Source organism: Alexandromys fortis, unplaced genomic scaffold (genome assembly GCF_014885135.2).
Source record: "Alexandromys fortis isolate MF-2015 unplaced genomic scaffold, M_Fortis_MF-2015_v1.1 scaffold_31, whole genome shotgun sequence".
NCBI classification, from domain to species: domain Eukaryota; kingdom Metazoa; phylum Chordata; class Mammalia; order Rodentia; family Cricetidae; genus Alexandromys; species Alexandromys fortis.
Genome location: NW_026067974.1, coordinates 9151434 through 9174943, shown reverse-complemented (window position 1 = coordinate 9174943; position 23510 = coordinate 9151434). Strand labels below are relative to the sequence as shown.

Genomic DNA, 23510 nt, shown 5'->3' with positions numbered 1-23510 from the left:
AGAGGGAAAGGGAGAGAGAGAGAGAGAGACAGAGAGAAAAGAGGAGAAAGAGACAGAGAAGGGGGGAAGCAGAGAAGTGGGGAGAGAGGCAGAAGCAAAGCTGCCTCTCTGAGAGGAAGATGGAAAAAAAAAGAGAGCGAGCTCAGGCCAGAAGTTGAAGATCAGCCTGCCTCAGTGGATGGGGGAGGGAGTGGCTTGTCTCTTAAAGGGACCAAAACCATAACAAAACCATGTCTCAAAAAACCAGAAAGAAAGAAAAATTGGCTATGATACTGTGTCAAAGAATTGGATAGAAACATTTTAAGCCACTGGTGGTGGTGCATGCCTTTAGTCCCAGGGCTGGGAGGTAGAGGCAGGTGGCTCTGTGAGTTTCAGGCCGGCCTGGTCTACAGAGCAAGTTCCAGGACAGCCTGGGCTACACAGGAAACCCTGTCTCAGAACAAAACAAGAAACATTTTCTTTTAAAAGATTTGTTTTGCAAAAACATTTATCAGGGCTAGGCAAATAGCTCAGTGGTTTGGTACTTGCCCAGCATGCTCAAGGCCAGCATAGAGAGGATTGAGAGAAAGGGGAGAGAGAACAGAGATGAGATCATATGTGTTAGCAGGAAATACTTAGTAAACTTACACAATGTGTTTGCAGATAGGGAATGCTTAGATACTAATTTGGGTAAGAGAAAAATTTGTCTTAGACAAAGAGAAATTATTTGGTTAGTGAGATTTCCAGCTATCTATAGTTGTTTGAGTTATCTCTGTTATGTAGTTTGCTAGTTGAAAAGAAATGTATAAACAAAAATTATCTTTATTTAATTAAAGTGATTGTTAAGAATCATTGTAGGGGCTGGAGAGATGGCTCAGAGGTTAAGAGCATTGCCTGGTCTTCCAAAGGTCCTGAGTTCAATTCCCAGCAACCACATGGTGGCTCACACCATCTGTAATAGGGTCTGGTGCTCTCTTCTGGCCTGTAGACATACACACAGACATAATATTGTATACATAATAAACAAACAAATAAATAAATATTAAGAAAAAAGAATCATTGTAGTTGGCTAAAATAAGATGAATTTTGGGGGAAATAAGTTTTTTTTTTTAATCTGTAAAGTTGTGCTTAAATCTAGCTAATTGGAGTTTTCAGTTATCATATGTATAGTGTATCTGATGTTTCCTAACGGTTCACCTTTACTATAAATAAAATTCTGATAGAGCTAATTATGTTAGTGTTTTGAAATACAGAGTTTAGTAAACTACTTAGAGGTACCTGTGTAGTGAAAGAATTCTTTGATAGCCAAAGACCTGAACCTCACGTGGAAGTTGGTCTAGTCCATATATCTTAGAAGTGAGCAAGAAAGGAAGATCTATTTCAGCTATGACTTAGCTGAGAGCATTTCTAAAGAAAGTCAGTGTGTTTCTGAAAATAAGCTCTCCCACTTTTCTTTAGATGCTCAAAACTTTTTTATAGGTAACAAGTTTTTTATTTTTAATATAATTTCGTTGGAACTATACAAGGTAATGCTGCATTCAAATTTGTAGGAATTGTATTCTCAAAAAAAAAAAAAGAATTATCCCTTTCTCTGTTTTTTGTTTTGTTTTGTTGTTTTTGTCTTCTTGAAGCAGAGTCTCCTTATACAGTCCTGGCTGTTCTGAAGGTCATTATGTCCATCTGACAAGGCTGACCTCAAACTCAGAGATTTTCCTGCTTCTCCTCTCAACTGCTGGGATCACAGGCCTGCACCACCACTTCTGGCCTTTTTTTTTTTTTTTTTTTTTAAATGAAGCAAGTCTGCTATTTCTTATCTTTTTTTTTATTTTTGGTTTTTCAAGACAGTTTGTCTATATAGCCCTGGCTGACCTGCAACTCACTTTGTAGACCAAGCTGGCTTTGAACTTACAGAGATCTGGGTGCCTCTGCCTCCTCAATGCTGAGATTACAGGTGTGTGGCACCACAGATGACTTCCTACCAAATAATTTTGTTCAACTTTGAGAAAATATGATGATTTATGGCCAACAGTAAATTTTAGTGCAGGGAATATGTGCTTATTGTTTTGAAACTACTTTTTACTGTGCTTGTATAACTAATTGTCTTTATTAGATGCCACTTGTTCCCAAGGTTTAGTGTTCAATAGCTTTGAACCAGGGGCTTACCTAAATGACACAGTCTTTAGTACTTAGTATTAAAAATGTTTGGTCTTTTTAACTGTGCGAGTCCTCTTTTATTATTCAACAAAAGTTCTCTGGCCTCTGTTTTTGATTCATATATTAATTATTCTCTTGAGATTTACTTCAGTGAAAGTTGTTATGTTCTAAAAAGATGGTTCCTAAATTTTCTCATTTGTTACTCATTTGTTTCATTATACAGAGAATTCTTTATTAGTTTCTGTGATTAAAACCACATAGATAAGACCTTACATTTTTAATAGTGTTATCCCTGTACAAATATAATAAATGTTTATTTAACGTTTTTGGACCTCTATGGGTAAACTGGGACACCCCCACTCCCAATGGTATCCGTTAACGATTTTATTCTTGGTCTGTTCCACTCGCTATGCATATGCATTCTCATGATGTGAATTTTCTTTTTCATAAATACTTAAGTATCATTTGTTTTTTAGCTACTTCCTGCCCTGACATTTCTGTAAAGTTTATATAATCCTTATAAGGTTGTACTAGTTTTTTAATTTATTTAGAAGTAGAAACCCAAGTCAGTGTTTTTCCTAGTCATTGTGTGAATAATTTTTGAGTTTTTGGCCATGATAGCTGTGGTTTGTTTTTTTGTTTTTGTAATGAAATTCTTGGCTCCAAAGAGTACTCTGGTTTTCTGCCCAGCCTGATACTCTGTTGTAGTGAATTTAATAAATTGTTTTGCTAGTCAGTGAGTGGGGGAGAGTGAGACTCTTATTCTTTACTAAACTTTTTTCTTCTCTGTCTCTCTCTTGAGAAAGGTCTTACTATGTAGCCCTGGCTAATCTAGAACTGGCTATGTAGACCCAGTGACCCTAAATTTCAAGAGACCACCTGTCTCTGACTCCCTAAGTATTGGCATTAAGGTATATGCCAGCATGCCTGGCCAAAACTTTTTTCTTTGTGGCAGGACTAGGTAACAAGATTTCACTTTGTAACTCAAACAAATGATCCTCCTACCTCATCCTCCCAAGTTCTGGGATTATAAGAGCATATACCCCAATAGGGGCTGGAGAGATGGCTCAGCAGTTAAGAGTACTGGCTTGTCTTCCAGAGTTCACTTTCTAGCACCCACATGGCAGCTTACAACTAACTGTAATTCCAATTCCATAGGATCCACATCCTCATATAAACATACATGCAGCCAAAACAACAATGCACATGAAATAAAAATACATAAAAATGAAAATAATAAACACTTTTTTTTTGCATGGTGAGGTTTTTTACATCTGGTCTCTCTCTTCTTTGCTTATGTGTTCTGTTTCCCTTTCTGTACACTTAAGTCTCTTCCTTTCTCCTTTTCACTTCTGGCAGTAAGAAGTTCCTTATTACACCAGTTGGCATTTCTTTTATCCTTTTTTCTCTTCTCAAATATGGGTTCTTTACTAACTTGCTTCTGTTGAATTTTAGTTTATTAAATTATAAATTTTCAAGTATAATAGAAGGGAGACATGCTGTTCAAAAAATGGAATGACTATTAGTTTGTTTCCTTCATTTGTTTCTCCCTTTTTCTTTTTAGGAATGGTGGACTCATCTGTGGTTGAACGAAGGCTTTGCGTCCTGGATTGAGTATCTTTGTGTAGACCACTGCTTTCCCGAGTATGATATCTGGACGCAATTTGTTTCTGCAGACTATACTCGTGCCCAGGAACTTGACGCCTTAGATAACAGCCATCCTATTGAAGTGAGCTATACTTCCCAACCCTTTTAGTGAAATACATAATTTATTATGTCTCAATATGATTAGGATACTGAAATGAAAAGAAAGCTGCATGGATGATTTGTTTGTTCATTTATTTATTTATAGCTCATATTTCCCTGCTTGAAACTGTTACGAATAAGTTCTAAATAACATTTCTCTTTAAGGTAGGGAATAAATTTTGTTTTTGTAGAGGCAGAAACCGTGAGCAGTTTTGATGAGAAAACCATGTCTATTGAGTAATACTGTAACTGATTTCAACAATTCTGGACACAGTTCAGTGTCATCAATGCACAGTGTGTTTCTCTACTTCTTGGCCTGTCCTCACCTCTTGTAGTTAACTTTGTTAATTATTAATAGGCTGTGGGTTTTTGTTTCTTTTTCTTTTCTTCTTGGGTTTTTTTGAGACAGATTTCCAGCTGGGCAGTGGTGGTGCACACTTTTAATCCCAGCACTCAGGAGGCTGAGTTCAAGGCCAGCCTGTTCTAGAACTAGTTTCAGGCCTGGAACTCACTCTGTAGAGAAGGCTGGTCCCCCAACTCAGCCACCTGCTTCTGCCTCCCAAGTACTGGGAGTAAAGGTGTATACCATCTTGCCTGACTTTGGCTTTGTTTTTTTTTTGTTGTTGTTGTTTTTTGTTTTTTTTTCTTTCTTCTTTTCTTTTTTTGGTTTTTCGAGACAGGGTTTCTCTGTGGTTTTGGAGCCTGTCCTGGAACTAGCTCTTGTAGACCAGGCTGGTCTCGAACTCACAGAGATCCGCCTGCCTCTGCCTCCCGGGTGCTGGGATTAAAGGCGTGCACCACCACCGCCCGGCTTAAATAAATCTTTTTTAAAAAAAAGAATAAATGGAACTTTAATAGTTTGCCTTTCATCAAAGGAGAGTCAGGATTAAAGCCTGGGTTGGGAATTAGGGATTATGCCATATATTCTGTCTTATTTAAATCAGTTACTCTTATTTTTTGAGGATTTTCATATATTTTTTGAGTCAATTAAAGGCAGAAGAGTTAGAAGGGTATTCCTAGAAAGCTTTTTATGTAATTCAGTGTTACAGGCTGTCTGCTCCCTGTCATAACCCTGAATCACACTGTCTGCCAGGTCAGTGTGGGCCATCCATCCGAGGTTGATGAGATATTTGATGCTATATCGTATAGCAAAGGTGCATCTGTTATCCGAATGCTGCATGACTACATTGGCGATAAGGTAAGGAAAAAAACACAACTATTCTTTCAATACTGAAATCATAGTTTTAAAGCATGCACAAAAGTTTGGCCTTATTGTAAATTTAAAGATCTACATAATTTTTAGTTTATGTAGATAATTTAATTTTAAAAAGTTTTTCTTATCTTGGTTATTAGAGTTTCCTAGGAGAATGATACACAAGTTAGAATGTTTGTTAAGAAAGGGAAGCTAGGCTGGGTGGTGGTGGCGCATGCCTTTAATCCCTAGCAATTGAGAGGCAGAGGCAGGCAGATCTCTGTGAATTTGAGGCCAGGCTGGTCTACAAAGTGAGTTTCAGGACAACCAGCGAGGGAAACACAGAGAAACCCTTTCTGGGGGGGGGGGGTATATAAAGGGTGGTTACTTTTAGATAAAATTTAATAGGCTTCAAAAGGATATGTGTTTCTCAGCATATCTGTTACTTTAGTATTGGAGTACATTGACTTTTGACTAATGTGCATATTTGCTATAAATTCTGAGGTCTGACTCACTTGAATTTAAAAATTATACTTTTTTCAGGACTTTAAAAAAGGAATGAACATGTATTTAACCAAGTTTCAGCAAAAGAATGCTGCCACAGGTAATCTTTGCATTTTTATTTATTTTTGTTTCAGTTTTTACCACCATCCTTGCTTTCCTCTTTTTGTCATGCATGCAAAGCACATACCAGACTGAGCTGTACCCTGGTCTCAAAGATAATATTAAATAACTTGAGCTAGAAATACAGATAAAGGCCCTAGGTTTGATTCCCCAACACCAGAGAAGGGGGGTGTTGGAAATAAAATGTTAGCATTCTACACAGGGAGGATCATTTTTTGACGAGTCATTTGCAAATTACAGACTACACTTTGAACAGAAAAAATGTACTATTTAATGTTTTTATTTCAGCCATTAATGAAAGATCCTTGTCATTCTCTTATACTTGGGCTACCCTGAATGGTTTTCATACTCATGCTAAAATTTCAGTGCTTTCTGTCTTTCCTCCTTGCTACTCTGCAAATACATGGCTTTGTGATCTATTAGAATTTTGTGGTTGCCTACTAGTACTAGTAGCTTTGCTCTATCCATCTCTTAAGCTAAGGGTGAAGCTACTTCTCACAAGTATTATGCTACTTTCTATTGTATTTGCTTAGTGTTGAAGTCCATACCTCTTTTATACATCTTTGTAAGCCATGCTCCCCTGAGTACTTTAGCCCGTGCCTATGTTTTTAGTGTCATCTCCTCATTCTTCTTCTAGAACTCACCGAAATATTGCTGTTACTGATTTCTTTTTTGTTTTTTTTTTTATATTTATTTATTATGTATACAATATTCTGTCTGTGTGTATGCCTGCAGGCCAGAAGAGGGTATTACAGATGGTCATGAGCCACCATGTGGTTGCTGGGAATTGAACTCAGGACCTTTGGAAGAGCAGGCAATGCTCTTAACCTCTGAGCCATCTCTCCAGCCCACTGATTTCTTTCATTCTTTCTTTTTCTCTATTTCTTTCTTTAATTTAAATTTTTTTTTTTGTTCGTTTGTTTTGGACAGTATCCTCTCTGTAGTCTTGGCTGTCCTGGAACTAGCTATGAATACTGGGTTCTTCTTGTACTTGCTTCTGCTTTTGCTTCCCAATTACTGAGATTTCAGGCATGTTCCACGATACCCAGTAACGTGCGCACACGTGTGTGTGTGTGTGTGTGTGTGTGTGTGTGTGTGTGTGTATGCACACCATGAATGTGGAAATCAGATCACTTTTGAGATTTGATTCTCTTCTGTCACTAAAGGTGAGGGTAGAGTTCGTGTGTTAGACTTGTGTAACGAGTGTTTTAACTTATGTATATGGGTTCATACCCATACATGTGCACGAGTGCATATGCCCTGAAGACCAGAGGCTGGCCTCAAACTCAGACAGATCCTCATGCCTCTGCCTCCCAATGCTGGGATTGAAGGCATACACCACCACTACCAGGCCCCAATTTTTTATGTGGGTGAGTACTGGGGATCTGAACTCAGAACCTCATGCTGGTATGGCAAGAACTTCACCAAGTGAATCCTCTACAATATTCCTTGAAGTAGAATTTATTTAGTTGTAGTATTGTGGGTGGGGCATTTGTTTGACCTACTGTGTGACAGGCAAAACAGTTGGTAAGCTATGCAATGTTAAGACTTAAAGGGATTTACTGATTTAGGAAATAAACATTTTAGGTTATTGTTTTTATTTACCTTCTAGAGGATCTCTGGGAAAGTTTGGAAAATGCCAGTGGTAAACCCATAGCAGCTGTGATGAATACCTGGACCAAACAAATGGGATTCCCTCTCATTTATGTGGAAGCTGAACAGGTAAACCTGTAAGAAGTCCTTGCATAATGCCCGGTGAGGTGTGTCACCCTGTGATCTCCATACTTAGGGGAGACAGAAGGAATCATGAGTTTGAGACCTGCCTAGCCAGTTTGGAAAAAAAAAAAAAAAAGAATATTAGCACAGTTCATTCCTCAAAACTGAAGCATATTACTGATTGGACTAAATGCAGACTGCTAGATGATACTTATTTGTTCTCTTGGCTCAGCTCCTTTTATAATTCCGTAGCCTGCGGATGCCGTGCCACACGCCTTTAATCCCACCACTTGGGAAGCAGAGGTAGACAGATTTCTTATGAGTCTTAGGCCACTCTAGTATACATAGTGAGTTCCTCTGGAAGGAAGACCAACCAAACAGTGCCTGTTTGTAACTCTTGAATCATCTCTTTGGCCTGAAGTTTTTAACTTTAGTTTTTAAATTTCTATCCATTCATTTATTTAGTGATATTGTGGATTGAATCTAGGACCTTTTCTTCTTCATTTTTTCCTCTCGTTGATATTTGGAGACAGGCTTTCTCTTGTGGAGCCTTAACTCTCCTGGAACAGTCCCAGTAGACCAGGCTAGCCTTGAACTCAGAGATGTGCCTGCCTGTGCCTCCCAAGTCCTGGGATAAAAGTATGCCCCAAGACCACTCAGCCTGACCTTTTCTTTCTTATTTGTTTGCTTGCTTTGTTTCTTTCTCTTTTGTTTGTTTTGTTTTTGGAAACATTGTCTTCCTATGTATCCCTGGCTGGCCTAGAACTTCCAGAGAACTTCCAGAGATGTACCTGCTTTTTCCTCCCTAGTAATGAGATTAAAGGCTCTGAAACTATGCCTGAACTTTATTACTGTTTCTTGTACTTAGTTTAATTACTAAGGTCATTTTTAGTGTAGGTTTACATTTGATTTAAGTAAGTTCAAATCTGTTATATTGAATACTCTTTGAAATATCCCAGAATGCAATATTGATGAACGATCAGGCAAATGACTAGCCGAATGTGTGGTGTAGATGTACATGTTTGTGTGTGTGTGCAGGTGGTGAAGGATTGAGGTCAGTGGGCTGTCTACCTTGGTATTCTGAACCTGAGATTTGACAGTTTGACCAGGTTTATTGGGCAGCAAGCTCCAGGGAGCCGTTGTTTCTACCTTGCAGACACTAGGATTATAAGTGTTTGTTATCACACCCCAGTTTTACATGGTGCTGAACTGAACTCAGGTCCTGATGCTTGCATGGCAAGCATAGTAAATTGTCATCTTGTCCAAAATGTGTGTGTGTTGTGTTTACAATTTATTTTTATTTTATGTGCATTGGTGTTTGCCTCCATGTGTGTCTGTATGAGGGTGTCAATTCCCCTGGATGGGAAGTTACAGGTATGAGCTGCAATGTGGGTACTGGGGATCAAACCTGGATCCTCTGGAAAAGCAATCAGTGCTCTTAATTACTGAGCCATCTCTCCATGCCCCATATTTTTTAAACATACAAATCATTGCTTATTGTTTTCTAGTTATTTGCAGTCACCCTCACCTTCACATTTGTGTTTTATTGTAAAACTTGTACTTTAAAACAAGACATGTTAGCCGGGCAGTGGTGGCGCACACCCTTTATCCTAGCACTCAAGAGACAGAGGCAGGCAGATCTCTGAGTTTGAGGCCAGCGTGGTCTACAAGATCTAGTTCCCGGACAACTAAGGCTGTTACACAGAGAAACCCTGTCTCAAAAAACCAAAACAAACCAACCAGATGTATTGCTTTTACATTTAACAAGTAGCATTCTAGGTTTTGAATTCTGAATATTGAAACTACCTGTTAATCTAAGAAAGTGGGAAAAACAATAGATATAATCTTTTTCTATCAAGAATAGTATAATTTGACTTATTTGTTTGTTGTGTATACTTTGGGAGAAGTGGGACAGGCCCAGGCTCACTTTAGACTCACTATGTAGCATTTTCAATGCAGCCTGAAAGTCCTACTCCTCTCCTTCTCCCTCCCAAGAGCTAGGATTACTGGTGGGCACTGGCATTCCTGGCTTTTTGTTGTTTATAAATTTAAAGACAAATAATTTGCTTTTAGGAATTTCTCTCATCTGAGTGTTACACACCTTCAGCAAAATCATATTACATAGGAATTGGTCTTTTATTTTAAAAGTTGTATTTTATTTAAATTAATTTTGTATATGTATTGAGTAGCTGATCTCTAGGGCATTTAAACAGGACCTTTTTTCTGAGATCTAAATGAAAAGGATTGATTTTTTTTAATGTATTTTTTTGAGTTTCATACATATGTACAGTATATCTTGTATTCTCAGAACACATCCCACTCCTACCCTCATGGGTTTTTTTAATAATTCACTGGATGCATATGGGTATGGGGCCAGGCACTGAAGCATGAACCACCTACAAGGGGCCACACATCTAAAGAAAATTGGCACCCCTCACCCCAAAGCAACTGTTTATCAGCTAGGGGTGGGCTTATGATCTCCTCCCTCAAGAGTGACTTTTTTTTTATTCTTTACTTTCCTCATCTGTATCGTGAAAGACATTTGTTTGTCCCAGCTCCCTACCTATGTTGTCACAGAAACACCCTTCACAAAAGTCACAGTTGTTACAGCCTTGACTTTGCTTCTGTAGGTAGAAGATGACAGAGTGCTGAGGCTGTCTCAAAAGAAGTTCTGTGCCAGTGGACCATATGTTGGTGAGCATATGTGCTTATAAGAGGAGACTGATCAATAAATTTAGCTTCCTTATTAGTTATTTTCAAGTTAAGAGTAAATAATACTATATTATTTATTATTTGTTTAGCTGTACTTTGAATTTAATTTGTTTTATTTTATTTATAAATGTGTGCTTCTTATCTGTATGTGCACCAACTATGTGCAGGTACCTAAGGAGGCCAGAAGAGGGCATTAGATCCCCTAGAATTGGAGTTACTGGCAATTGTTAGTCATGATGTAAATACTGGGAATTGAACTCTTGTCCTTTGGGAAAGCAGGTAGTGCTCTTAACTGCTGAGTGATCTCTCTACCCACAATCTTAAAATTTTGTGTCTTGGACCAGGCGGTGGTGGCATACACCTTTAATCCCAGCACTCTGGAGGTTGAGGTAGGCTGATCTCTGTGAGATCAGGCCAGCCTGGTCTACAAGAGCTAGGTCCAGGACAGCTAGGGCTGTTACACAGAGAGACCCTGTCTCTCTTATTGAAAATGAGTGAGGGAATTACTCTAACATCTGTAATGATATCTATAATGAGATCTGGTGCCTAGTGCCCTCTTCTGGCAGGAAGGGATACGTGCAGAAAGAACACTGTATACATAATAAATAAATCTTTAAAAGAAGAAAAGAAAATTAGTGAAAAAGGGCTGGAATGTGTAAGAAATTATTTCTGCAGTCTTATTCTCTAAGGAATTACTGTGTTATTTATTTTTCATTAAGTTATTGTGTGTAATAAGTATTAAGTCCAGTGATGATTGTTTTTACTTAATAGTCATCATAGTAAGCACTAGAATTGGTTCATACATTATTTTCTTAGCATCTTTACAAGGTAGAGAGTAGTATTTTTGCTTTTATACACACAAAAGCTAAGGAATTGCTAATTTACTTAAATTGCTCAAAGTCAGATGGGTATGGTGGCATATGCCTTTAATCCGAGCACTTAGACTCAGAGGCAAGCAGCTATGAGAATTTGAGGCCTACATAACAAATCCCAGTACAGCCAGGGCTATGTAGAAATACCCCGCATCCCCCACAAAAATTTTTCTTTAAAGCCGGGCGATGGTGGCGCACGCCTTTAATCCCAGCACTCGGGAGGCAGAGGCAGGCAGATCTCTGTGAGTTCGAGACCAGCCTGGTCTACAGAGCTAGTTCCGGGACAGGCTCCAAAGCCACAGAGAAAACCTGTCTCAAAAAAAAAAAAAAAAAAAAATTCTTAAAGTCACGTGTCTAATAAGTTTAGAAGAGTGGGAATTCACAGAAGATAATTAAAATCCTGAGTTTCCCTCTCAACTACTATATTCTCAGGTGATTCCTCTTGTCATTATGCTCTTTTACAATAAGGTTTTACCCAGGAAATTAAATTTTACTTGAAGAAATTAAGTTTCCTTTCCTTTAAAATAGTAATCTCAGTATAGTCCCTGTGACCAGACAAGTAAATGCTGGAGTATCTCAGTGGAGGGGCCTGAGCTGTGATTTAACCTTTTTTGTTTGTTTTGAGCCTAGGTTTCACTTGTGGCTCTGGCTGTCCTGGAATTCACTCTATAGACTAGTCTAACCTCAAACTCACAGAGATCTGCCTGCCTTTACCCTCCATGTGTTGGTTAAAGGTGTGTGCCACCACTCTCGGCTATGACTTAACCTTTTTAACCAAGGCATGTAGCTTACTTAAATGTTGATTGTGTGCCTTCTTTAAATAGCTCTGTTAATGCCGTAATACAAAGTTTGATTTGCTTTTTGATATCTGAGACAGTGTTCTATTTTTCAAATGATTTGGTTTTTAGATATGGCTCCTCAGTGAAGAAATACAGTAGCTCCCAGGTTTGTCCTGTCCTAGTGTAGTGTGAGCCCTTTAAGAAAAACACCTTAGAACATTTACTGCTCAAAATTAACAACACAGTCATTGTTGTCTTTATTGCTGTACTTGAGTTAATTATTCTCTTTGAGACAACTGTGATTCTGATATTACATTCTCTTTTCCTTTGCACTAATATTACTCAGGTCACCTTGAAGCATAGTGTAATGCTGAGAATGTGTCTGGGTTACAACACTGGCAGTCCTCTGTCTACCTTACCACCTGCTTCTTTAAGATTGTCTTTCAATTTTCTTCTTGTTTAGGTGAAGACTGTCCTCAGTGGATGGTTCCTATCACAATCTCTACTAGTGAAGACCCCAACCAAGCTAAACTAAAAATACTAATGGAGAAACCAGAGATGAATGTAGTTTTGAAAAATGTCAAACCAGACCAGTGGGTAAAGGTGAGTTGAGGATGGCATAGCCGTTTGTACTTTATCTGAAACGATTTATTTCTTTTACTTGCCTTCTGTGGCTGTATTTGAATTGTATTCTTTCAGTTTAGACTATAATGTATAGAAAGGAAAAATAAGTTTACTGCATTTAGTCGTGCACACCTGTAACCCCAATACCCAGTAGGCTGAGGCAGGAGGTTTGTTGTCTTTATTGCTCTACTTGAGGTAATTTTTTCTTTGAGACAACTGTGATTCTGATATTTGAGGCTAGCCTAGGCTAGTGAGACTTTCAAAAAAAGAAAGGAAGGGGTAAATAGCAGAGAACATTTGTAGTCTTGCAGCTGCACACTGCACTACCATTCCAAAAAGTCAAGCATGGTGGTGAAGACTTAATCCCAGCCCTTGAGAGGCAGAGGCAGGTAGATCTCTGAGTTTCGTCTACAGAGTGAATTCCAGGGCAGCCAGGGCTACACAGAGAAACTCTGTCTCAAAAAAAAAAAAGACCAAACAAATGAGCTGCCGTCCCATTCTAACGGTGTGTTAACCTCTGTCCTGTATTGTTTCCTATAACTGTAATTAAGTGAGGTGAGAAATATAGGAAGTAGGTTTGTTGCTGACACAGTTCTTTTGAGCTACTGCTTTAAAATTATTTTATAAAAATACCAGTTAGGGGGCTGGGCAGTGGAGGCCCAGCCTTTAATCCCAGCACTCGAGGGGGGGGGGCGCAAAGGCAGGTGGATCTCTGTGAGTTTGAGGCCAACTTGGTTTAGAAAGCCGAGGGCTACACAGAGAAACTACGCCCCGAAAAAACAAAAAGAAAAAAAAAGAGATCAGTAGGTATTATTTTTCGTTGTTTTATACTTAGTAATAAATTTTTTTGCTGCAATTTCTTCTTATAGGTTATCTCAATTTTTTTTTTTATTTTTTATTTTTTTATTTATTTTTTTTTTTAGTTTTTCGAGACAGGGTTTTTCTGTAGCTTTGGAGCCTGTCCTGGCACTAGCTCTTGTAGACCAGGCTGGCCTCGAACTCAAAGAGATCTTCCTGCCTCTGCCTCCCGAGTGCTGGGATTAAAGGCGTGTGCTACCACCACCTGGTGGTTATCTCAATTTTTTAGTTGCTAAAATGTGACCACTTAGCCAGGCGGTGGTGGCACACTTCTTTAATTCCAACACTCAGGAAAGGCAGGTGGATCTCTGTGAGTTGGGGGCCAGCCTGTTCTACAGAATGAGTTTCAGGACAGCTAGGGCTGTTACACAGAGAAACTATTTTGAAAAACAAACATAACAATAACTATTATTTTATTTTAATATTTAACTATTTTAATATTTAAAATGTACTCTGGAATATAATATTAACATTTGAAATTATGAAAGTTTCTTATAAATTAGATGTTGTATACACCATGATCCTAGTAGTTATTGCATTTAGAATTGTTTGGTTATAAGTCTGGTGGTGGTGGCCCATGCCTTTAATCCCAGCACTTGGGAGGCAGAGTCTCTCAAGTCTTAAAAAAAAAAAGAATTATACAATATCTTTTTATGTTTCATTTATTTTTTATTTTATGTGTATTGGTATTTTGCCTGCATGTATGTCTATGTGAGGCTGTCAAATCTTGGAGTTATAGACAGTTATGAGCTGCTATGTGGGTTTTGGGAATTGAACCTGTGTCTTCTGGAAGAACAGTCAGTGCTCTTAACCACTGAGCCATCACTCCAGTTCCTATTTTTATATAATATTTCTACATAGTAAACTTAATAATTTCCTTTTACATTTGTTTTTCAAGGTAAGACTTAGCTCAGTGAGAAAGTATTTGCTTCCTATTTAGGAATCCACGAGTTTGATCCCTGTAACTACCACGCCCCCCAAAATAACAAACCTTTTTGGTTTGGTTTGGTTTTGTTATTGTTGATTTTTTTTCTTTTTCTTTTTTTTTTAATATTTATTTATTATGTATACAATATTCTGTCTGTGTGTATATCTGCAGGCCAGAAGAGGGCACCAGACCTCATTCCAGATGGTTGGGAGCCACCATGTGGTTGCGGGGAATTGAACTCAGGACCTTTGGAAGAGCAGGCAGTGCTCTTAACCACTGAGCCATCTCTCCAGCCCCCCTTTTTTTTTCTTTTTTTAAGTCAGGGTCTCACTATGTAGCTCTGACTGTCCTGGAACTCATCTAGACCAGGATGGCCACTATCTTCACCAAAAAAAAAAACTTTTTAAACATGGAGGGCTGACCGAGTGGTAGCACTCATCTTTAATCCTGGCCCTCTGGAGACAGAAGCAGGCAGACCTCTGAGTTTGAAGCCAGCCTAGTATAAAGAGTGTATATATTAGCCAGAGCTACACAGAGAGACCCTGTCTCAAAAGAGAAGTCAGGGAAAGACGTGGTTAATACTGTTTGTTGGCTCTTTTCAGTTAAACCTGGGAACAGTTGGGTTTTATCGGACCCAGTACAGCTCTGCCATGCTGGAAAGTTTATTACCAGGCATCCGTGACCTTTCTCTGCCTCCAGTGGATCGACTTGGATTACAGAATGACCTCTTTTCTCTGGTCAGTATCTCACACGTAGGTCATATGATGCGTTTGTTTGTTCAAGGGTCCTGTTTCTCCTGGAATGTATAAAGCATAATTAGAAAGATACAGTTCTTTCTGAAGATGGCACATTTGGGATGACAACAAATGGTTAATTATTAATTAACATAAAAAATGTACCCATATTATTTACCAGAAGCAAATTCCATTTCATGGTTTCTAAGTCAGTTTTATTTAAACTTTTGTAATATTAAGTCTTTTGTAAGCCAAAAAAGTCCATTTTTTTCTAAACAAATGGATATGAGTCATGAAGAAATTTCCCTGCTGATTTTTTAAAAACTAATTCAGAGTGATTTCATGTTTTTCTTAAGTAGTACTTATATTTTAGTAGGAAAGACAGAATGTTTTAACAGTAAGTTATAACTCAAATTATAGCATATCAGCCCCAGAATTATATATGTATTTGACTTTGTTCCAGGAAGGCTTTAAAGCAGCAAAATTCATATTTTGTCTTTATGACTCCAGCAGATTAGGTAATTTCAGGATGTCTTTGCCTGTGGTAAAATTGTCATTCTTTCTAGCGTTCCTTTAAATTGGACCTGAAATTTCTTTGCCCTCTGTGATTGCTGATTGGATTCCTACTTTGCATAAATGCAGATTAGAATTGATGGACAAATCCTCCCATCTGCTGATCTCACTGCTACGGGAGACCTGTCCCAGGAGAGCAGGCTGTTTGTGTAGTTGGCTGATAGAACAGAAGTTCTTTTTCTAAACTCTTGTTAGTCAGTGCTGAAAGCAAGCACTCTGAATTCCTAGCCTTCCCATTCGTGTTCTTTAGAAGTGAGTAAAGGAGAGGCTCAAGTTGACACAGTTTGCAGGTTCAGCCCTAAAAGAGTCTTTGTAAGAACCAGAGCCCTAGCTCTTCTTGAGCTTTTCTGAAAGTATAAAAAAATGTGAAAACATTAAAGTGATGCCCCAGAAAGTGAATAGAAATAAGAAGTTAGCTGAGTTTTGTTGGTCCCAAATTATGATGTATAATGTAATTTTTTTAAAGAGTTCTTTTACAAATAGCAAAGGAATAAATAAAAGATTTTGTCATAATAGGATTTTTATTCTATTAGTATTCTAAACTTATTTAGCCTCATTTCCTTAAACAAACAAACAAAATGACTAGCAGTAGATAATGCCAAAGTACATGTGTTTTTTTTTGTCTTGTTTGAAGGCTGGGCTAATTTGTGTTTTTTCCTATCCCAGGCTCGAGCTGGAATCATTAGCACTGTAGAGGTTCTAAAAGTCATGGAGGCTTTTGTGAATGAGCCCAATTATACTGTATGGAGCGACCTGAGCTGTAACCTGGGGATTCTTTCAACTCTCTTGTCCCACACAGACTTCTATGAGGAAATCCAGGAGTTTGTGAAAGATGTCTTTTCACCTATAGGAGAGAGACTGGGCTGGGACCCCAAGCCTGGAGAAGGTAATGAATGAGTATTGTATGAGGACAGAATCTGTTCCCTTGTCACTCACAGTTAGCACCAGCGGCTCTGTATTCAGTTGTTACTGTATATTCAGTTAGCCAGAAACTACATCTTCTGAACCTGCTGGTGAAATTGTCACACCCGCAGCAAACAATAACTCAAGTAGCATGGAACCCATCGAGACTCTCCTGCCTCAGCATGAATCATCCCCTGGCATCGCTCAGCTTTCCGAAGTAAGGATTGCTTGCCAGGCAGTGGTGGCGGACACCTTTAATCCCAGCACTCGAGGCAGAGGCAGGCGGATCTCTGTGAGTTAGAGACCAGCCTGGTCTACAGAGTGAGTTCCAGGATGGCCAGGGCTACCCAGAGAAACCCTGTCCAAGATAAAAAAAAAAAAAGAAACTATGTTTGTGTTGTCCATGATTACATGATTATGTCTATAGTCATGCACCTTTTGTAACTGTTATTTAAATGTTGTGTTGAGACTGGTGATTTACAAGCTTTAAATGCAATTATTTCTTGTCATCATTTGTTGCTCACTAAAAAAGGTGTTTTTTTCTGACTAACCTTAATCTAGGAGTTTTTTTCTTTTTGTTTTGTTTTTTGTTTTTCGAGACAGAGTTTCTCTGTCTAACAGTCCCAACTTTCCTAGAACTAACCTTATAGACCAGGCTGGCCTCGAACTCACGAATATCTGCCTGCGTCTGCCTTCTAAGTGTTGGGATTAAAGGCGTGCACCGCTACCACCTGGCTGTTATTTCTTTTTCTAGTGCTGACTTTAAACCCAGGACCTAGCCTGTTCTAAACTCTGTCATTGAGTTATTCCCAGGTCACTAATCTGAGAATCTTTTAATAAGAGCAATAATAGTAGCAATACTTGGCACTATCTTTTCTTTCTGGGTTCAACTAATATTTATGTAGCTAGTAAAAGTCAGGTGCTATTTTAGAAGCTGGTGGTAGAGATGAGCAAAGCATTGCCCTGTATAACTTACATTCTAGTGGGAGACATTGCAAATTGTTTTATGCTGGTGGAAATTATCATAAAGAAAAATAAAACTAGACAATGTAAATAAAAAGTACTAAGCTAGCATTTTATAAATAGTTGATCTTTGAGCATAAATGGAGACTTGAAAGGTTCAAGAATAGAGCAAACATGGTTCAGACCAGAGGAACCAGCAAGTGGCAAGAATCTGAAGTAAGAGCATGCCTGGAGTGTTTAAAGAATAACCAGAAGTGGCTGGCGTGGTGGTACACAACTTTAATCCCAGCACTCTGGGAGGCAGAAGCAGGCAGATTTCTGTGAGTTCGAGGCCAACCTGGTCTACAAAGTGAGTTCCAGGTTAGCCAGAGCTGTTACACAGAAAAACCCTGTCCCAGGCTGAAGAAATGGCTCAGAGATTAAAAGTATTGCCTATTTTTCCAGAGGTTCTGAGTTCAGTTCCCAGCTTGGCCTTCTTCTGGCGTGCAGGCATACATGCAGATAGAATACTATGTATATCATAAATAGGGTAAATCTTTTTTTAAAAAAGAAAGCAAGAAAGTGGTGGCGCACGCCTTTAATCTCGGCACTCGGGAGGCAGAGGCAGGTGGATCTTTGTGAATTCGAGGCCAGCCTGGTCTACAAGAGCTAGTTCCAGGACAGGCTACAAACTACAGAGAAACCCTGTCTCCAAAAACCAAAAAAANCTCCAAAAACCAAAAAAAAAAAAAAAAAAAAAAAAGAAGAGGAAGAAAGAAAAGGAGAGAGAGAAAGGCCCTGTCTTGAAAAATCAACAAGCGAAATATATAATTGGAAGTCTAGTGAGGTCAGGACCAGATAAAGGAGGGTGAGAGACCCATGGCAAATTAACAGTATCCTACAGGGGGTGTGGACTGTAGTAAGTTCTTTTTTTTTTTTTTTTCCACATTTTGTGTTACTACATGTTAAAATTTTTGAACATGATTTGATTTGTGTGACTGTGAAAAACAGTCTTAAAGAGAAGCGTACAGAAGGCTATTTGAGTGTTGGGTGCAGCTAGCCCTTTCAAGTGGCATATTCTCAGTGTGTTTTGAAGCTAGTACTAAAACTGTGTGGGGAAAACTAGGTGTGGTAGAAAGAAAATTCATCAGATTACTTGTAGAGGACCAGGCTTGGTGGCCTTTAATCCCAGTGTTTAGGAGGTCTTGAGTTTAAGGCTAGCCTAATGTCCACAGAGAGTTTCAGGCCAGCCAGGTTTACATTACATAGTGAAACCCCTCTCTTTAAAAAGCAAAATAAAAATAAATAAATATATATGTATATATATATTATGTTTGTAAACATGCATACTTACCTATATACATACTGCTGTAGCACCTTTGGGTGCAAAAAAAGAGGAGTTTGATTTGGGGTCTTTCAGATTGAGGTCCTTTTGGACATCAGCATAGAGAATGCCTAGAGATCCAGGCTAGGTAAATACATTTTGGAGTTAATAGCATGCAGGTAGTATTTATAGCTGTGAAACTAGAAGAAATCACCTAAAGACTAAGAATAAGAGAGGTTCGAGTATCATAGTTCAGGATTTAGAAATTGGTAGAAGAAAACTCAAAGCCAGACATACTGATGGTACATTCCTGTAATCAGGAAATAGAAATACACAAGATCAGCCTAGTCTGCCTAGAGTTCTTTGTTCTTTGTCTCAAAAAATAAAAACAAAGAAAACTTGGCATGGTGGTCCACACCACTAATTCTTAGGAGGTAGATGATCAAGAATTAACCATCAGCTTCATAGAAAAGCCAAGGTCACCCTGGACCATGTAAAATTCGGGGAGAAGAGGATGAAGAACCACAAAAGAAACAGTGAGAAGGAGATCCAGGAGAAAGAGTGGTCCAGAACTTATCTAGACAACTCTTTAAAATGTAATTTCTGGTTCCAGGGTTAAACCAAAGGCCTCTAGCTTGCTCTACCTCAAAGCTCTATCCCCAGACCTTGCATGGAGACTTGTACCTGTAATGACAATGATACTGAATTGGGTGTGGGTATTTAGTAATAATTTTGCATGTCATTGGAGGATGAATAGGATGAATCTATTTGATTTTCATTTTGAAATATAAGGTTTCAGTTTATTGTCCAAAAAATATTTACATATGGGTCCTTTTAAGCAAAACTTGAGTCAAACCTGCATGATGTAAGCCTTTCCCTTTCACTTTTGTGGGTTTTTTTTTTTTCTTCAACACAGGATTTCTCTGTGTAGCGCTGACTGGCCTTGAACTCACATAGATCCATCTGCCTCTGCCTCCTGAGTGCTGAGTTTCAAGGCCTGCACATATCACCACCACTCAGCTCATGTATTGTCTTTAACAGTATAATTAACTACATCGAGAGTACATTAGTAGGCTCTGATAGCTGGCACTTAAGTCAAGACAAAGGCAGCAAATTTGTTTGCTTGTCTAGTATGTTTAATCCTTCCCTCGTACATGTGTTCTCTCAAGTTTTAGAATAATTGTGTTTGTTCAAGACTATAGACTTGGTATAACAAAGTTAAAAAAATATTTAGGTAGTAAATTTATAAAAGCAGACTTTTGAAGTAGTCCTGTGTCTTCACTTCTCAACCAGGTCACCTAGATGCACTCCTGAGGGGCTTGGTGCTGGGCAAACTGGGAAAAGCAGGGCATAAGGCAACTTTGGAAGAAGCCCGTCGTCGTTTTAAGGAGCATGTGGAAGGAAAACAGATTCTCTCTGCTGATCTAAGAAGTCCTGTGAGTTATCTTAATAAATTCCCTTGAAAGCTGGGCATGGTGGGACAAGCCTTTAATCACAGCACTCAGGAGACAGAGGCAGATGGATCTCTGAGTTTGAGAGATCCTAGCCTGGTCTACAGAGCAAATTACAGGACAGCCAGGGCTGTTACACAGAGAAACCCTTTCTGGAGGAAAAACAATAATAGTAATAATAAATCCCATTGACTTTCAGGTATTAGTGTCAGTCTGTGAAGCTAAAAATTGACCTAAGAACTGGCCCACAGACCCGTTGTAACTGTGCCACTTAGCACATCAGTGCTGCAAGGTGATGAGCATTGTGCATTTCTCTGTGGGAACTGATAGAAGCTGTTGTCAGTTCATGTCAGCCCTCTGTGATCATTCGCCAGTAGTCTATTAGTGATTGATAAACAAAGTCTGTTTGTGCAGATGCTTAACTGTAATTTTTTTTTTTTTACTTCATCTTGTAGCTTTTCTTGGTTTTGTTTTTCCAGATAGGGTCGTACTATGTAGTTCACAGAGGCCTTAGACTTACAGTTTTTCTCCTGCCTTACTGTCTACAGAGTTAGAACAACAGGCCTCTGACAACATGCCTGGCTACTTTATCTTAGTTCTAATATTTATAACAAAGTGCATGTAACTCAAATGACTTCTTTTTCCCCCTGGTGTTCTTTTGTAGGTCTATCTTACTGTTTTAAAGCATGGTGATGGCACCACCTTAGATGTTATGCTAAAGGTAAGTGTACCTGCAAAAGGCTCTAGGTTCCTGCTTTTGAATTTGAATATACCCAGTACCATTTTAAATGGTTTGGGGAGTTGGGCAAGCCCTGGTAAAGAAATATATGTGCTGGGTCTGACTTTTAATTCCCGGTATTAAGAAAGTTGAAGCAGGGCAGAGTTTAAGGCCTATCTGGTGACAGACTGAGTTCAAAGTCAAACTGGACAACTTTTTGAGAACAAAAAAGTAAAAGGGCTGTTGGAGTGTAGCTTAACGGAAGAGCTGGCCTGGCATGCTGGAGGCCCCAAGGCCCAGACTCCACTACCATTATCCTAGGAAGAGAGGGGAGAGAGCTGAGAAGTTGGTTTGGATGTCACCTTCCCAGTGCTGGGTCACAGATGTGCCGCTTTGACCGTGTTTCTTTTGTTTTTGTTTGTGTGTTTTGTTTTTTGAGATAGCGGCTCATTTAACCCAGTAATACTCTACCTCCCTTTGTAACTGAGGCTGGCCTTGAACTCTTAATTTTTCTTCTACCTTCCCAAATTGTTCAGATTATGGAGATCACAGGCATGCATCACATCTGCTCCCACCTTTTTTAAAAAAGCAGGGTCTTGTTGAGCAGTGGGGGAACATGACTTTAATCCCAGCACTTGGGAGGCGGAGACAGGCGGATCTTTGTGAATTTGAGTCCAGCCTGGTCTACAAGAGCTAGTTCCAGGACAGCCAGAGAAACCCTGTTTTGGGGCCGGGAGAAGGCGGTGTTTTAGTAGGTTTTTCAGGTTGCCTTTGAGCTTACTATAGCCCAGTCAGGCTTGAACTAATTCTTTTGTAACCTCCCAAATGGCTGGGCTCACAGTTTGAAGAACCTACTATGTCCCTGTCCCTGTCAGTGGTTCTCAACCTTTCTAGTGCTGTGACATTTTAAATTCAGTTTCTCATGTTGTGCTGACCCCCCCACACCATTAAATTATTTTATTGCTACTTCATAACTATAATTTTGCTACTCTTATGAATCGTGATGTATCTGATATGCCAGGATATCTGATATTTGACCCCAGTGGGGGTCACGACCCACAAGTTGAGAACAGTTCGTCTAGATGATTAAGCCAGGTTCTTTAAAACTTATCCTATGAGAGCCGGGTGGTGGTGCACGCCTTTAATCCCAGCACTTGGGAGGCAGAGGCAGGCGGATCTCTGTGAGTTCGAGACCAGCCTGGTCTACAGAGCTAGTTCCAGGACAGGCTCCAAAGCCACAGAGAAACCCTGTCTCAAAAAACCAAAAAAAAAAAAAAAAACTTATCCTATGGAAAGCCAGGCAAACTGGCACTTACCTTTAATCCCAGCACCTGGGAGGCAGAAGCAGGCAGATCTCTGAGTTCAAGGCCTGCCTGGTCTACCTAGTGAGTTTCCAGGGCAGGATTGCACAGAGAAACAGAAAAACCTTGTCTTGGAAAAAAAATCCCAAGCTTGTCCTATGTAAGTGGTAGTTATCTCCTGACCTCCACAATCATGTGCATCCCTACACACAAACTGTTTAAAAATGCACAACACTTTTCCTTGTTATATGCAGGGATCTGGATTCCATCCCAGTATGCGAAGGAAGAGACAGGAATAAAATGGAGGGAGGGAGGATCAGGTATCATAAGCATTATGAGTGACCAGGAAATCATCTCACCTGTCTTCATACATTTATTAACATTGGGAACATATAATTAACTCTTGTTCCATAATGGTAGTGACCTTATAAGAGTGAATTAATAATAATACTTGGAGTTCGAGGCCAGCCTGGTCTACGAGAGCTAGTTCCAGGACAGGAACCAAAAGCTACAGAGAAACCCTGTCTCGAAAAATCAAAAAAAAAAAAAAAAAGATGTGTGTTTAAAAAAAAATAATAATAATACTTGGGACAAATGCTATATCTAGTCCCTGTGCATTAATTTCTAGTCTTTTAAAAAAGAGCCATGCTGTCTATGTTAGAGGTGAAAGGACCAAAATATGTTTATTATTGTCATCAAGTAATTATTCAAAATGTGCCTAAATACCCATATCACCCACCAGAACTATGTGCTCATTAAAAGATTTACATGTAAGCTGGGCATGTTGGCACAGACCAGTGGGCCAATCACTTTAAAAGTGGAGCTGGGAAGATTAGGAGCTCAAGATCATCTGCAGCTGCACAGAGAATTCACGCTGGGATATGATATCCTGTCTCAGCAAAGATGCTTCAGTGGCTAAAGGCACTTGCTGCTCTTACAGAAAACCCAGGTTTGCCTCCAGCGTCCACATAGTGGCTCTCCATAGCTCTAGTTCCAAGGGGTTTGGCACCTTCTTCTGGCATCTGAGGGCACCAGACACATCCACAGTGAACTTACATATATGCAGGCAAGCCTCATATGTATAAAATAAAAATAAACATGTCTTTAAAATACATTCATGCTGGGTGGGGTTTTTCGTTGTTCGTGTTCCTTTATTTATTTTTAAACAGTCTTTTCTCATTTATGTACCTATTCCAGTTCCCACTCCCATCCACTTCTCAGAGAGGATAAGGCTTCTCATATGGAGTCAACAAAGTCTGGCACATCAGTTTGAGGCAGGACCAAGACCCCCCCTCCCCATTATATCTAGGCTGAGCAAGGTATTTCTCCAAAGAGAATAAACTCCAGAAAGCCAGTTCAAGCAGTAGGAATAAATCGTGA

The 23510-nt window shown here is 39.2% G+C and overlaps 1 protein-coding gene across 3 annotated transcripts in view; it reads left to right on the top strand.

Moving 5' to 3' along the window:
* The window catches only part of Npepps (aminopeptidase puromycin sensitive), an 83678-nt gene that overhangs the window by 49983 nt on the left and 10185 nt on the right, over positions 1-23510 (top strand). For all 3 annotated transcript variants that reach the window (XM_050156676.1, XM_050156673.1, XM_050156674.1), the window contains 10 exons: positions 3698-3862; positions 4973-5077; positions 5615-5675; positions 7308-7417; positions 10042-10105; positions 12238-12377; positions 14787-14921; positions 16158-16377; positions 19954-20096; positions 20776-20832. In XM_050156676.1, coding sequence (XP_050012633.1) covers positions 3698-3862; positions 4973-5077; positions 5615-5675; positions 7308-7417; positions 10042-10105; positions 12238-12377; positions 14787-14921; positions 16158-16377; positions 19954-20096; positions 20776-20832 — 1200 coding nt within the window. The remainder of the gene's footprint in view (positions 1-3697; positions 3863-4972; positions 5078-5614; positions 5676-7307; positions 7418-10041; positions 10106-12237; positions 12378-14786; positions 14922-16157; positions 16378-19953; positions 20097-20775; positions 20833-23510) is intronic.